Below are 15,753 nucleotides of genomic sequence, written 5' to 3'. Positions count from 1 at the left end.
TTGATATATTATTATATTATACAATATAATATATTATATTATTATATTGTCTTTTATACCATTAGGGTATATTTAATTATTAATGGGCTTGGGCCTGTATGTATAAGAAATTTAGGGTTCTAGGCTAATTACTCCTATATAAGGATGGTTTGTAAAGGTTGAATATACAACACTAAAGATTTTCAAGACTTTTTCTTCTTTAGCAAATATCTATTTTCCAGAGTTTCATATCTTCAAAGCTGTTCTTAGAAAGATCCAATATTCAAAGCCAACATTTGGTATCAGAGCTAGATTGAAGAACATGTCGTCGACAAGATCAACTAGAGATGCGGCGGCAATGAAGATTGGAAGAGAAGGTAATGTGACGCTCTCCTATCCGTTACTCACGAAGAGTAACTACTCGGTGTGGGCATTGAAGATGCGGGTAAACTTACAAGCACAAGGAGTGTGGGAAGCCGTGATGCTTGAAGATGTCGACGAACGGATGGATAGAATGGCTCTCGCCGCCATCTATCAAGCACTCCCTGAGGACGTCCTTCTCATGGTGGCTGAGAAGGATTCCGCCAAGCTAGCGTGGGAGACGCTAAAGACAATGCATGTTGGAGTGGAGAGAGTCAAGGAGGTAAAAGTGCAAACCTTGAAGACACAATTTGAGGCGATTTGTATGAAGAATGGGGAATCGGTGGATGATTTCGCCATGAAATTGACATCCATTGTGACTGGTATCCGCTCGTTAGGAGAGAAGGTGGAGGAGATCTCCGTCGTCAAGAAGTTCCTTAGAGCCTTACCACAAACATACATGCAGATCGTTACAGCGATCGAGCAATTTGGTGACCTCAAGAATATGACCGTCGAAGAGATCGTCGGTCGTCTCAAAGTCCACGAGGAGAGACTTCGCGGATACGGAGACCAAGAGGAGGAGCATCTATTGCTCACGCATGATGAATGGATGTCACGAATGAAGAAAAACAGAGAAGCCGATTTTTCTTCTGGATCATCGAGTCGTAGCGGTAACGGTGGAGATAACCGAGGTCGTGGCAAAGGGCAAGGGCAAGGTCAAGGTCGAGGTTGTGCAGAAAGCTCACCTCGACAAGAAGGTACCAAGCCCCGCAAAGACAAGAGCACAATGAAGTGTTACACTTGTCAAAAGTATGGGCACTACGCGTCTAAGTGCCCTAACAATAGGTCTGACGGTGAGGCAAACCTCACTAGCTTCTATGATGAGGAGCCAGCATTAATGTTTGTTGAGGTAGTGACGAAAGCTTTGCCCGAAGAAGATGATGCAAACTTCGCTAGCTTCTATGACGAGGAGCCAGTATTAATGTTTGCTGAGGGAGGCGAGAAGACAAACCTTGAAGAGTTCATGCAAGAACCGTCCAAGGAGGAACCAGATGTGGTGTTGTTCAGTGAAGAGAAAGTCATGGAAAAACTCCCCGCAAGTGGCGATGAGTGTAATCACACCGATGTGTGGTACCTTGACAATGGAGCAAGCAACTATATGAAGGGCCATCGAGAGAAGCTCAATGAGCTCGACGAGAAAATTACCGGAAATGTGAAGTTCGAAGACGGAAGCAAGGCGCGCAAGTTTCCTAATTCATCTTACGGGGAAATCTATGTGAGAAGAGACGCTATATTCGAGGAGGAGAAGAAGTGGGAGTGGTGCAACAACAACAACAAGCTCGTACAAAATCCCGTGGAGTTTGGAATCCTACGAGATGTCTATGTGGAGGCACCACTAGTAGAGATGGGTCCTGATGAATTGTTGTTGCTCACCACCGATTAGCCAACAACATATAACGAAGCGGTAGTCGAAGAGTTGTGGAATGAAGCCATGAACAAAGAGCTCGAGTCTATCAGGAAGAATAAGACATGGGAACTCACCGACTTACCACCCGATCACAAGACCATCGAGTTAAAGTGGGGTTTCAAGTTTAAAAGAGACAGCAAAGGCAACATCCTCAAGCACAAAGCGAGATTGGTAGCAAAAGGCTATGTGCAGAAGCAAGGTAATGATTTTGAGGAGAACTTTGCACCGGTGACGAAACATTACACAGTCAGGTTAATTCCTGGTATCGAGGTGGACCAGAAGAAAGATAGTTATGTGAAGAAGGTGTTGAAACAGTTTGCAATGGAGGATTGTAACTCGAGAAAGTATCATATGGAAGCAAAGTTGCAGCTCAAAAAGGATGTGGAAGGAAGCTTAGTGGATCCGAAAGAGTATATGGCGTATCATCGAGTGTCTCAGGTACTTGATGCACACTCGACCCGATATCTCTTATGTAGTTGACATAGTGAGTCGATACATGGAGAAGCCTACCACTTTACACCAACAGGCAGTAAAACACATTCTTCGTTACGTGAAGGGAACAACAAATTATGGGATTCAGTTAAGAAGGGGACGAGAAGTTGAAGAACTCGTTGGTTTTACTGACAGCGACCTAGCCAGTGACACAGACGACAGAAAAAGTACTAGAGGGATGGTGTTTTATCTCAACGGGAATCTGATCACGTGGCAATCATTAAAGCAACGAACTGTTGCTTTATCTTCATGTGAGGCAGAGTTTATGGCAGGTACTACAGCGTCGTGCCAAGGACTTTTGCTAAGAAACTTTTTGAGCGAGGTGTTCGGATGCGAGCCGAGGCCGGTAACCCTCTATGCTGACAACAAGTCCGTAATATCATTAGTGAAGAACCCGGTGTTTCATGGACGTAGCAAACACATCGACACTAGGTTCCATTTTATCTGTGAATGCGTCGAGAATCGACAGATCGTTGTAGAGTTCGCAAGCACTAGAGAGCAGCGTGCAGACATTCTCAATAAGGCACTAGCAAGAGTCAAATTTGCAGAGATGCGAGAGCTGCTCGGCGTGAAGAATCTCGAACCAAATCAAGCTTATGGGGGAGATTGTGAGTTTAAGCATTGATTGTCAGAAAATTGAAAGTTGTAGGACTTTATTGTTGTTAGTGTATATATAATAATATATTATATTGATATATTATTATATTATACAATATAATATATTATATTATTATATTGTCTTTTATACCATTAGGGTATATTTAATTATTAATGGGCTTTGGCCTGTATGTATAAGCAATTTAGGGTTCTAGGCTAATTACTCCTATATAAAGATGGTTTGTAAAGGTTGAATATACAACACTAAAGATTTTCAAGACTTTTTCTTCTTTAGCAAATATCTATTTTCCAGAGTTTCATATCTTCATAGCTGTTCTTAGAAAGATCCAATAGTCAAAGCCAACAATATCAACAATCAATATCAAATATATAGGCTAACAACATTAAACCATAAATATCAATCAATCTAACATCATTAAACTCTAAATACAATCTAAGATCGGTTGCAGGCTATACATGAATCTAAATATCAAAGCACTTAATCCTTTATTAACACTTTCAATTATGACCTAAGAATTTTAGTTTAATTACCTGGATTCGAGAAAAACTCCAGTCCTAAATGAAGAAGAACTCAGGTCGGGCGAAGAAGACGTCTTCAACAGCTCCTCGGTCTAGCACTCCTCTAGCTACGGAAAGAAGAGAGAAAGTATCGAGGAATTAAAGAAGAGATATTATCAACTCATTCCCTTGTAATTAAGCATGTAAGCACATTTTTCATAATCATTTAACCAAAATTTATTATTCAAAATTGCATAAGCACACAATTCGATCCCACCACCATGATTTAAATCACTCGTCTTCATCATTTGAACACATCTATATCATCGGTCTAGTCAAAAAGCATTCAAAGCATATTTATCACAACCTCTTCATTCTATCAAATTATAAAATCTTATCATACAACCAAATTTATAATACTCACACCACATCTCAATCATCAAACGAACAAGTTAGATTTTGATCAAATGCATTTTAAATCAACCTAATTCATCTCCTTTCAATTTCAATTCTAAATTCATCTTAAAACATTCAAATCATAAATCCATCACTAATATTCTATCATAACAGATTCTATCATTATATATATATATATACTCAATATCGGAATTAAAAAACTAAAACAAAATAGACCTGGAACAAAAAAGAAGATATCGAGTTTTGAGCTCGGCTGCCAATTATTAAAGAAGATCTGGAGGGTGAAGAGAGAAAGAAGAGGCGGATCTTCTTCGGTCACTTCTTCATTGGTCGCTTCTTAGACAACAACAGTTTGGAGGGTTTCGGACGACGCACAGCAGCAGGGGAGGGTTTCAGATCGGGGAAAAAGAGAGAAATAAAAAAATCCTCGAGTTTCTAATTATACAAGAAGTGCTAATTGGTATTACAACCAATCGGTATCATGACTTGAGTAATGCCGATTGGTGTGAAACCAATCGGTACTATGACTTGAGTAATCTAGATTGGTAGACGAACCAATTGATACTATTACTTTATAAACGCGGCAAAATTGCCGCCCTTTTTTCGTGGGCTTTTTTAGGGGCTATACCGATTGGTTAATCGGTATTATTATACTAATACTTATACAAATATCAATTGGTTTAAATACCATTCGGTATTATTTTAACAATACCGATTGGTATTGGTATTACAACCAATCGGTAGAGTTGGTCGTCATTTGCCGCTTTTTTTACTAGTGACTATACTATTATAAATTTTAAAAGAATATTATATATAAAAGTTTAGTAGATAATAATTTATTTTTTTAGGACAAGTATAGTACATTCCTTACATATATGTTCTTAGTGCCACCAAATGTTATATAAAATCAAGTTTTTACCTTTAAGTCATATTTTCTTAGATGTAGTTGATATACTTTAACTATGAGAGAATCTTAAAAATATTTATTTATTAGCAGTTTTATTGTAAAATTTAATACTCTCTTTAATGCTTAAAAAAATGGGCGTAGATCTTTTTGGCTAAACCATTACAAATATTGAGAATGGGTTCTTTAATTGATTTATTTTGATTTTTCATAATTATTTAATGTTGTTTTTATATACATTGAAAAATACTTGTCTCATAGTATTTCAACTGTAATAGCAGCACAATAGGCTGCACAAACACAATAAGGCTACACAAAGTGGCTGCAAAAACACAATAATACACTTAAATTAAGTAGTCCAACAAAAAAAATTATAAAAAGAGAGGTTAAAAGAAATTTGAGTGAGAATGAGAAAAAAAAAAAGTCACCAGCTTGTAACACTTTTTGTTTGGTTGAAGCTGGTAGACAACAGAAGCACTTTGAAAATGAAATTGACACATGAATCGATGTAATGAAAAATATGAGTTAAACAGCTAGTGTCACAACACAAATCACCAGTAGTCAGCTTAAGGTCACAAATAGCGGTTATCAAATTTCAATCATATGCCCTATCAAATTAACCAAATAAAAATGAATATATTTCTCAAAAATTAATGGCAATTACTTATTAGGGAAACGTTCTGAAGATTCTTAGAAAAACAAAAATTGTACAGAAACTAAAATAGGGTACTAATGGCCATTTCAAATAATGATTCATTGTGTGGGATAACACTTGATGCATTAGGCTAAATAAGAATTGATGGCTGCATGGGAAACACACTAAAGTCCTTCCTTCAAATCCAGTAAGTAGTATTAAGTATAATAACCACATAAAAGAGGTGAAAAAAAGTTCATCAAAGTTTGCCATCTTTTATGCATCAAATCCACACTTCCCTTTTAGCTGCTGCCTGCGAATCTAGTCTTCCACAGTGACACGAAAATGACTATGTAGCCGGTCCAGATGACGAAACCTCAGTGCTGCACACAGGACAGACCTACAGCCACATCATAATCAAAACCATTACTCATTTAGTTCATATAAAATATTATGTTTATTGAGAAAAGAATTCCCTTCTCTGAAATAGGTTCAATTACAATATAGATCAGATCACCAAGAAAAAAAGACACCATTGATCTGTTTATCTTGCTGTTATAATCCTTGAAGTGTGTGCGGATGTTGTGGTAGCCACTTCAGAATAAAATATTTGGTCCAAGAAAAATTACACTGTTGTTTTGTTGTCTTGAAAATAGTTTTTGTAATATTTTAAATGTAATATACATTAAGGAAGGGTATTTTAGTTGATGATTTGATTGGTGAAGAAATAAGGGTTGTGTCAATCATAAAACACTCAAATAATATTGAATAAACTACCTTATTAATACGCAACCAGTTGTTTATGCACTCGGAATGGTACGAGTGTTTGCATGAGAGCAGAGTCAAGGTTTCATCCTCCTCAAAGTCCAACCGACAGATCACACACCTAAAGATAGTAAATAACCAGCATACTTTTAGCGGCAATTGATTTTTAAGATAATAAACTCGTGGAAAAAATCAAGTTTTAGGACTCACGATTCAGAGCATCCATTCTGAGTTTCACCCGCCTTGAACTTTACTGAAGGCAAAGAAGCAATTGTATCAACTGAAAGCCCTCTGCTCTCAGTCCCCACCATCTCTCCTAGAGCAATAAGTTCCTGAATTGAATCAAACACAAAGCATATCGATTGAATAAAAATACAGTTCTGAAATAACTAAATTCGTAGAGATTAATACCTCATATGATAGTTCATCAGGATCAATGTCATCCCAGGTTTCCTATATTAAGACCAAACAACATTAGATACATCATACGCAAATGTAAACAGATAATGGGTCATTTGGAAACACATGGATACAAAAAATTTGCATCCAAAAACATATCTTGAAGAGATTTATGTTTGGAAACAAAACTTCGAAGGAACATATTAAAAAGATTATGGTTGGTTCTCACCTGGACCTGGAAACATATAATAATAAAGGATTTTTTTTTTATGTGGTTATTACCATCCCATCAACTATATTCTCTTCCATGTAATCATTCAAATCTAAATTAAAATATCAAAATATCCTTCTTCTCTTTTTCATGTTCATTTAATGTCATTAAAGTTAAGTATATTTTTGTAAAAAAAAAATTAACTGATTGCCTCGAAAGTAATATCAAACTTGACTTTTTACCCATAGCCCAGTTTTGTTTAAAAAAAACGAGATAAGAAAACCTCCAACTGTTTCCAAATGGGGCAAAATAATTTTTATAAGGAAAATCAGTGTCTGTCACTGCAATATCAATCCCAAGATAAAGAGCTTCCCCAAAATACAAGAGAAAATTATGTTACAAGAATCATCCCCTCATAATTTGACACAAAACATAGGACCTGAGCAGTTTCCTACTGCCGATGGTGGGGATTATTTTACAAGAATCATCCCCTCATAATTTGGTGGGGTTTATTTTGATTCCTCAACTACCATCAAATGCTCGTGTTGCATTTTACATTTAAAAATGGCTCAAATTAGTTCCCTTTGACAATTCTTCGTTAAATTATTAAATCACATGTACACAATTTAAGTTGCACCGTAATCTCAATTCTTCATTATATTTTAAATGAATATCAAGACATTAAGAAGATAACAAAAAATGAGACAGAAAACAATTTCAGCAATTTTTTACGAGTCTACCGCAAGCTGAGGAAGGAAAACGAGTTCTTAATACAAGTTCTAAGAGGAAAATGGGTACCTGAGAGTTATGCCCATGATCCTCCATTGCTTCAACTACATCTGCAATTAACAGTTCATTATGAATTAGTTAGTGATAATTACTTAATGGAGAAGAGGGGATTGGAACTCCAAAGAGAGAAAAAGAGAAAGAATAATAGAGTTAAAAGATGCTTACGATTACTTATTCCTGCTAAGGCCAGCAACCTTTCAGCCATTTCTCGTTCTTCAATATCCTGTAAGGCTCTAGCATAGGACTCATCATCAGGAAAGGAAGCTGGATCCAACTCAACAACATCTTCATCATCTTCATCTTCATCTTCATAATGAGCATGAACATCAAATGCATCCTCCTCATTTTCGTCATCTTCATCATCATTACCAGCATATTCCCCTTCTTCACTGGGATCATCAAAACCTTCCTCATCTTCCTGGTCATAACTACCAGTTTCCCAACTTCCATAATCACTTCCATCTCCATTCATCCTAAGCACCATGTATGCCCTTTCCTATTCAAAGAGAAACATGAAAGTGTTGACTGATGATACTGTCTGATGCCTCACATATAAGCTGTTTCTAAAACTGTTATCATTTAAACAATTTGCAAATCCTGAAATTGAAACATCTAAACTAAATCGGGTAAATCCCAAAGAAAACGACATGTTAGCAAAGATAAAGGATCAAAGAGAAGAACAATTAGAACAAAGAGAGAGATGAGTGCGCTGGTTCTGTATTAGATGTAACATCAAATCATCGTTCAATTGAGGATAAACAACATGGAAGACAGGTGAAAGAATCAATAGTAGTTTAGGAGAGCTGGGTATTTGAGAATAGATACCCATAAGAATTAAATTACGTAAAGAGAGATGAAATGAGTGAAAAAGTCAAAACCTGTTCTTGCAAGGTTCGAGCAAGGGCGAGATCAGCATCGACCTGACTGAGATTTGTGAACGGAGTCCTGGATGGTAACTGACGGGCTCCATTAGAAACTACGTCTAAGACAGACGACCCTTGTTGTTGTTGTTGTTGTTGTTCTTCTACCGCAGCAGCTACAGCCGTTGTAGGAATATCAGGGTTAGGGTTTTCTTCGGCGACATGAATTATCTTGGTTTCGTTGTTGTCGTTACTAGATTTTGAATTTTCCATCTGAAATCAAAATTCTTAGCGGTGGAATGGGTGGAAGAGAGATGACCTGAGCAGTTTGCTACTGCCGAGGGACGATGGATAGATAGATAATAAGAAACGGGAAGGAGATTGAAGAGAGATACGAAGTTTGGAGAGAGAAAGAGAAAGAGAAAGGAACAAATTAGAGAGAGGCGGAGGAGAGGAAGATCAGAAATAAAAAATCAAACTTGTGAAAGAGATAAAAGGGCCCAACTGTGATCTATCATCATCCATGTTTCTTCTGCCCCTCACTTTTCTCTTCGGCTTGGGCCCCCAATTTACAACCAAATTTCATCATTCTTATTTCAATTCAAAAATCATAAGCAAACCTCATGTCTATCAATTTCCCTCTTAAACTATATCAATTTATCAACAATTGGATTCTACTTCAAAATTCTTTTTTCTATCAATTTTTAATATAACAGAGATATGCTTTCATGTTTTTTTTTTACATTTTTTAAATTCAACTTAAAAACACTCAAGTTATATACAAAGAAAACACAAATTTTGCATAGAGTACCATCGAAGCTTGAAGACCCATTAGTCTGTACCATGTTGTGAAATTTTCTATCAGGAAAAATAAGGCGGTAAAAAATGATTCTTTTTACATTCGTCATACATAGAAGGAAAATTGAATTTAAGGAGAAAAAAATGAATAACATCGAGTCATGTGTCGCAGATTTGATGGCAATAACTCACTTTAAACATTTATAACGTCTAAAATTGATTTCAGAAAATATGATAATCAATAGTTAATAATTCATAACTCACATTTCTCTCAAATCTTGTAAAAAGAAATGAGAAACTAAATTGTAAATACAATTAATGTATGATTAAAAAATGTCTATGGTCGAATCTCATAATTTATATTACCCTTGAATCTCGTAAAATAAGGCGAAGAGACGACACTTCTCGAAGGTCGTCTCATCCAAACGAGAGATAATGAACCAAAGGATTTAACAAAAACTTGACTAATTTTGCCTTTTGTAAAGAGTCCTCACCCAATTTTTTTTTGTGATAAATTGGGAAAGAAAATAATACGTTTGAAAGTGCGTTTAAAAGATTTTGATTTGGCCGGTGCTTGATTACACTCGAAAAATGGCATCGACGTTTTATCTTTCGTACCTCTCCAAAGGACGGTCTCTATTATAAAACCATTGACCATTTTTAGAAATATGTTTTTTACATTTTATTTAATAAATTATTTTCTCAGGACATATACATGCGTCTAAAGGGTCTGATCCTAAATAGTTTTGTAACACTTTATCCCTAGTCATGCGTTTAGGTATCACCCTGGTACATTATAAGAAATGAAACTATTAAGATTGAGACGTACATATTAGTGAAGCTAGTTCAATAGGTGTACTTATAAAGAAATAAGAATCCCGAATTTAATTTTCAAATAATTCATTTTTGAAATTATCAAAAAATATTTTTTTAAGATTTTATTTGTACAAGGTGTATGCGTTTAAAAACGTTCATCCCAAGAAATTGACTCTAGATACTTTTTGCCACATTACTTACTTTTCTATCGAATTTTGAGTTGAATGAGAAATCAAAGTGACAGGCTTAGTGTTGAAATTTATCTCAAAAGTTTTGGCTCAATAGAGTCACCGCGTAGTTTGCTCCGTGAGATAAAATATTTAAAATTTTTTTTTTAGGTTTGGCCTTGATTAAATGTTAGAAAAGGCATCATCGATTTGGCTCACACCACAAATGTATTGGCAGAGAATTATTTTTTCTCCAAGATCTTCAAAAATGTAATGTATCAGTATCTGCAAAAACACTCAATGTTTTTATTATTTCTAAAAGCATAAAATAATTCTAATGAAGGAGTTCCTTTTAAGTACTTCACTACTTTTAGTGCAGCTTCCCATTGATGTAAATTTGGTTATTCATATATTTGGACAATTGTTGTACATCAAATGATATGTCTGACCTTGTAAAATTTAGATATATTAACTTTCCAACTAGCCTTCTATATTTTTCAGGATCATTCATTGTTTTGTATCCTTCTTCTTCTAATTTTATACCTTTAGACATATGTATTTTTTCTGGTTTTTTTCCTATCATTCCAGCCTCCCTTAGAATATCTAGGATATATTTTCTTTTATTAATGAATAAACCTTTATCAATTATACTTATTTCCAATCCCAGCAAATATTTAGTTTCATCTAAATCTTTATTGAAAAACTTTGATCTATAAAATATTTTACCTTTTGAATTTCATTAATGTCATTTCCACATATAAGAATTTCATCAGCATAGATCAATAATACTATAGTAAATGTGCATGTTCTAAAAATAAAAAGACAATAATCATTTATAGATTGTTTGAATCCATATTCAATTAATGTGTAAATTCATCATTCCATTGTCTTGAGGCTTGTTTAAGTCCATATAAACTTTTCACTAATTTGCAAAGTTTTTCTGGTTCAATAGAATCAAGTGTACATTCATATAGATATCTTCTTCTATAAATCCATGTACAAATTCAGTATTGACATCTACTTGATGTAAATACCAACAATTTACAGCAGTGAAACTTAAAACTATTCTTATAGTTACTGGTTTAGCTACAAGTGTAAAACTTTATGTAAAATCTAAACCTTCTTTTTGATGATAGCCTTTGGCAACTAACCTAGCCTTAAGTTTATCAATACTTCCATCTTGTTTTAATTTTGTTTTAAATATCCATTTGCATCCAATTGTTTTTGTATTTTTAGGAAGATCAACAATTATCCATGTACCATTTTTATTTAACGTATTTAATTCAAAATTCATTGCTTCTCTCCGGTCAGGAATTGAATTAGCCTCTTTGAAAGATTTTGGTTCATTAATTTCAATAATATTCATAAGGAATTCCTTATCTTTTATATTACTGATATTAGATACAAAATGATAAGTTTTTGGTACATAATGAGATTTTGAAATGTTCATTATGTAATCTTTGCTCCAAATATGTTTTTCTTTTATTCGATCACTTTTTCTTGATCACTTTTTCTTGTATGATTTTGATTGTCAACTTCCATTTGTGGTTCAGTTAAATTAGATGTATGAGTATTTATTTCAATTTCTGATTTATCAATAATTTCATGATCATTTTCTGATATGAAATTATTTTCTGAATTTTCATTATTTTTCTCATTTCTAGATTTTTCAGGATTGAGTTTTTCTATTTGATTTTTGTTTTGAGACAAACTTATTTGAGTTTCAAATTATTTCTCATATTAAAAAAATCTAGATAAGATGGAGTTTTTTCAATCTTATCCTCTTTTAAAATTTGTTAAGGAAATATATTTTCATAAAAAAATGACATCTCTAGATATGATAATTTTATCATTTTCAATATCATAAACTTTAAAGGCTTTTCGTGCATTTGGATGACCTAAGAAAATAAATTTTATATCTCTTGGGTCAAATTTTGTTTTGTTAGGGCGATTGTTTTATACATAACATAAACACCCAATTGTTTTAATTTCATCAAGAATTGGTTTGTTTTTCTTCAAAATCTCAGACATTTCCAATTGAGATTTTAGGTTGGAAATCTATTAATTAAATAAGTTTCCATTAAAACATAAGAATTCTAATATTTCAGTGGCAAACAAGCTTGAAACATTAAAACTCTTGCCACTTCTAATAAGTGTCTATGCTTTTTCTCAAGCACCCCATTTTGTTTGGGTGTGTAAAAACAACTTTCTAATGAATAATACCTAGTGATTTACAAAGGTTATTACAATTAGTGTTTATGAATTTTGTCCCATTGTCTGTTCTAAATTTTTTTTATATTTATATCAAATTATATTTTATTTTGTTACAAAAATCATTTAAAATATAGTACACTTAACTTTTATTTTTCATTAGAAAAGTCCATGTGCATCTGCTATGGTCATCAACCAATATTAGCATGTAATGACAGTCGATATAGGAGACCTGTTTGTAAGGACCCCATACATCGGCATGTATCAAGACAAAATAATTTTTGCTTGTGATGATACTGTTTTGAAATGGCAACCTATGCATTTTTGATTTTTTAGAAACATCACATGGCTGAGAATTAAAAATAACATTTGCAAAAATCTTCTTGATTACAACATCAGAAGATTGACCCATTTTTATTATGAACTGGTTTAGAACATACTAAAACATTACAAATAGACTCAATATTATTCAAAATACTACTATCATCTAATGGAGAATTTAACAAATACAAGCCATTATGAAGTGATCCAGATGCTAGAATTCTATTCGAATTAAGGTCATGCATAATACATTTTCTTTTATCAAAAACACATTCCATATTTTTATGTTTTAAAAGTTTTGACATGGAAATTAAATTATATTTGAATTCTGGAACAAAAATTACTTTTTCAATGATTAATTCTTCTATTAATTTTACTCTCCCAAAAAAATTAACAAGTACATTTGTTCCATTTGGTAGGTTTAGTGAAATATATTTGGTTACACTTTTCAAATCAAACATAATCTCTTTTTCATGAAAAACATGGTTACTTGCACCAATGTCAATGATCCAAACTTGTTTTCCAACATAATTTTTGATTGTATTCATTATATTTTGTTTAGTTCTAAAAACATTTTCTGTTTGAAAAGTATTAGTGCAATACGTACCTGTAGTGTGTTCTTTTAAAGAAGATGTTCCATTCTTATTTCCATTCTGTAACTGTCTCATCAACACGTTCAATGATTGTATTACTTCCATGAATATAGCTTGATTATCCACTCTTCCAAGTTTGACCACTTCTAGATCAAATAGAGCTTCTACAATGCTAACCGATTTCTTTGGACAGAAAGTAGTGCAGAATAGGCTCTGTCAATGTCGGGGGCAAATTCGAGACCAAAATTTAATTCCTCATGAAATCATATCAATCATTTAACCCAGTCAAGAATTGACTAAGACGTTACTTGACGTTTTGTTCTTCAAATTCATTAGAAAGAATGCAAGAATGATTGATTCTAACTTTGCATTTACATTGGGGTAGTGGATTGATACAATGAAACTCATCCCATAGTTTATACATCTTTGAGTGATATTTCTCTAGACTTGTGTTCTCTTGTTTCATAATATTAATCTCTTTCTGTAACTGAAAAGAGTTTTGTTCATTCTTGACATGATACCTTTTCTTCAACCTTCCTAGAATTCCAAAGTGGTCTCCTTATGAATGAAGTCCTCCTTGATTTCCTTCGCTAATGAGTTTAATATCCATGATCTCACTAATGAATCTGCCTGTTACAAGACACAATTAAAAAGCATCTCCTTGAGAGTCTTACACGTGGAGCTGTGGAAGCCGTTGGATCTGGAGAACAACATTATCTTTTCTTTCTTTTTTAAATAACCATTTGGTTATTCTGTTTTACCATTTTGCATTTATTTCCCTGTACTGTTTATCTTTTTACAAAGTGACCCTTAGTTTGTTAGGCCACCTTAGCAGTTGGTTTGTAACAGAATTCAGAGAATCTTCTGAGCACTATATACTCAGATAGATTTCTCACGTATGGGTCATGTTGAATGTTATGAGCAGTAGCTCTTTCTTTTATTTCACCTTCTATCTATCACAAACCTGATTTCTTCATCTCTCCGGTGAAGAATTACCTTCTCTTCCCATCTTTTTCTAGTAACTGTGTATCAATTGGTATCAGAGCAGTCGATCTTCACGATGGTCGAAACAAGGCATCAATCGGATAACGATTCCCTGCGTGTATCGGTAGAGTCAATGAACCAGACGATAATGGAAGTACGTAAGTGGATGGAGACTAAAGTGGGATACATCGAAGAACAATTACATACCTTGGAAACTAAGGATAACGGTGATCATTCGGAGGATGGTGTAGGGTCTTCACGAACAGGTGCGCCAAGGGATAGGCCGTATGTTCCGCCTACAAGACTCATGAAAGTTGATTTTCCTAAATTTGATGGAGTGGACATTGAAGGCTGGATTATAGCAGCAGAACAGTTTTTTAGAGTCGATCGCACCACAGATGCAACTAAGGTAGAGATCGCTCCTATTCACTTCTCGGGGATGCTCGAAACTGGTACGGGTCGTTTCTGCAAACCAGAAATCAAACAATCGCATTAACTTGGTTAAATCTCAAGCAGTCGCTGCTTCAACAATTTGGCCCATCGATTTGTGATACCCCAATCAGGCAACTGATGAATCTAAAACAAACCAAGACTGTTCAAGATTATAATCTAAGGTACATGACTATTTCTCAGAAACTTATACACATGCTAGATGAATATATACTAGACTTCTATCTAAGTGGTCTTAGAGAAGAGATTGCTAACTCGGTACGGCTGTTGCAACCTCAGTCTCTAAACGATGCTATGGCAGCAGCCAAGGTTCAAGAAGCCACCTACAAATCATTTATGAGTAGTGGTTACTTATACAGTCCTAGTCCACCAATCTTACCCACACCCTCCTATCCGAAACCTACATTGTCTAATCATCCCAAACCATATCACCCTAACCCCTCTTACTCTTACTCTTCCCCTTTTAACCCAAATCCCAGACAGAGGTATATGCAATAAATGGATCCTAAAGTTCTTGATGATAGAGGAAAGAAAGGTCTTTATTATACTTGTGATGAGAAATATGATTCCAATCACAAGTGTAAAGCCAAGTTGTTTATGATACTAGTGAATGAAGCTGGAGAATGTGAGAACATACCTGAAACTACTGAAACCGCTAACCTGAATACTCTTATGTCCACGCCGAATTGTGAAGAACCTTCCATATCTCTCCATGCCTTGTCTAGATTGAAGAACTATCAAACCCTACGAATTCTGGGAAAGATTGGGCTACTATCAGTTGTTATTCTTATAGACACTGGTAGTACTCATAATTTTATTAGCAGTAAGGTTCTCAAAAACATTCACCACCCTATTGTTACAACTAAAGCTCTACAAGTAAAGGTAGCAGATGGATCAAACCTGGTAAGCGACAGTTGCTGTCAAGGCTTGAAGTGGACCATGAACGGTGATGAATATATAGCTGACATGCGGGTGTTACCTATGTCTAGGTATGACGTGGTTTTGGGCATTGAATGGCT

The 15,753-nt window shown here is 34.6% G+C and overlaps 1 protein-coding gene across 1 annotated transcript; it reads right to left on the bottom strand.

The window, feature by feature from the left end:
• Positions 1-5,356: 5,356 nt before the first annotated feature.
• On the bottom strand, positions 5,357-8,835 carry LOC124915263 (E3 ubiquitin ligase BIG BROTHER-related). The gene is made up of 7 exons (XM_047455948.1): positions 8,413-8,835; positions 7,700-8,030; positions 7,544-7,584; positions 6,547-6,588; positions 6,346-6,467; positions 6,148-6,256; positions 5,357-5,770 (listed from the first exon to the last, which is right to left on the bottom strand). Exons 1-7 carry the CDS (start codon positions 8,665-8,667, stop codon positions 5,720-5,722), a joined length of 951 nt encoding a protein of 316 aa, XP_047311904.1. The 5' UTR covers positions 8,668-8,835; the 3' UTR covers positions 5,357-5,719.
• Between the last annotated feature and the right edge of the window lie 6,918 nt (positions 8,836-15,753).

This window comes from Impatiens glandulifera, chromosome 9, assembly GCF_907164915.1.
Source record: "Impatiens glandulifera chromosome 9, dImpGla2.1, whole genome shotgun sequence".
NCBI classification, from domain to species: Eukaryota; Viridiplantae; Streptophyta; class Magnoliopsida; order Ericales; family Balsaminaceae; genus Impatiens; species Impatiens glandulifera.
Note: the sequence above shows the minus strand (reverse complement) of the source record. Positions and strands in the feature narration are given on the sequence as shown.

Excerpts from the sequence above, each read along its gene's own strand:
- LOC124915263 (XM_047455948.1), bottom strand. The coding sequence starts at position 8,667 with ATGGAAAATTCAAAATCTAGTAACGACAACAACGAAACCAAGATAATT. Across the intron at positions 8,031-8,412 it reads CTCGAACCTTGCAAGAACAG|GAAAGGGCATACATGGTGCT; the intron begins GTTTTGACTTTT and ends CTCTTTGAATAG. Across the intron at positions 5,771-6,147 it reads ACTGGTTGCGTATTAATAAG|GTCTGTCCTGTGTGCAGCAC; the intron begins GTAGTTTATTCA and ends ATGTGGCTGTAG.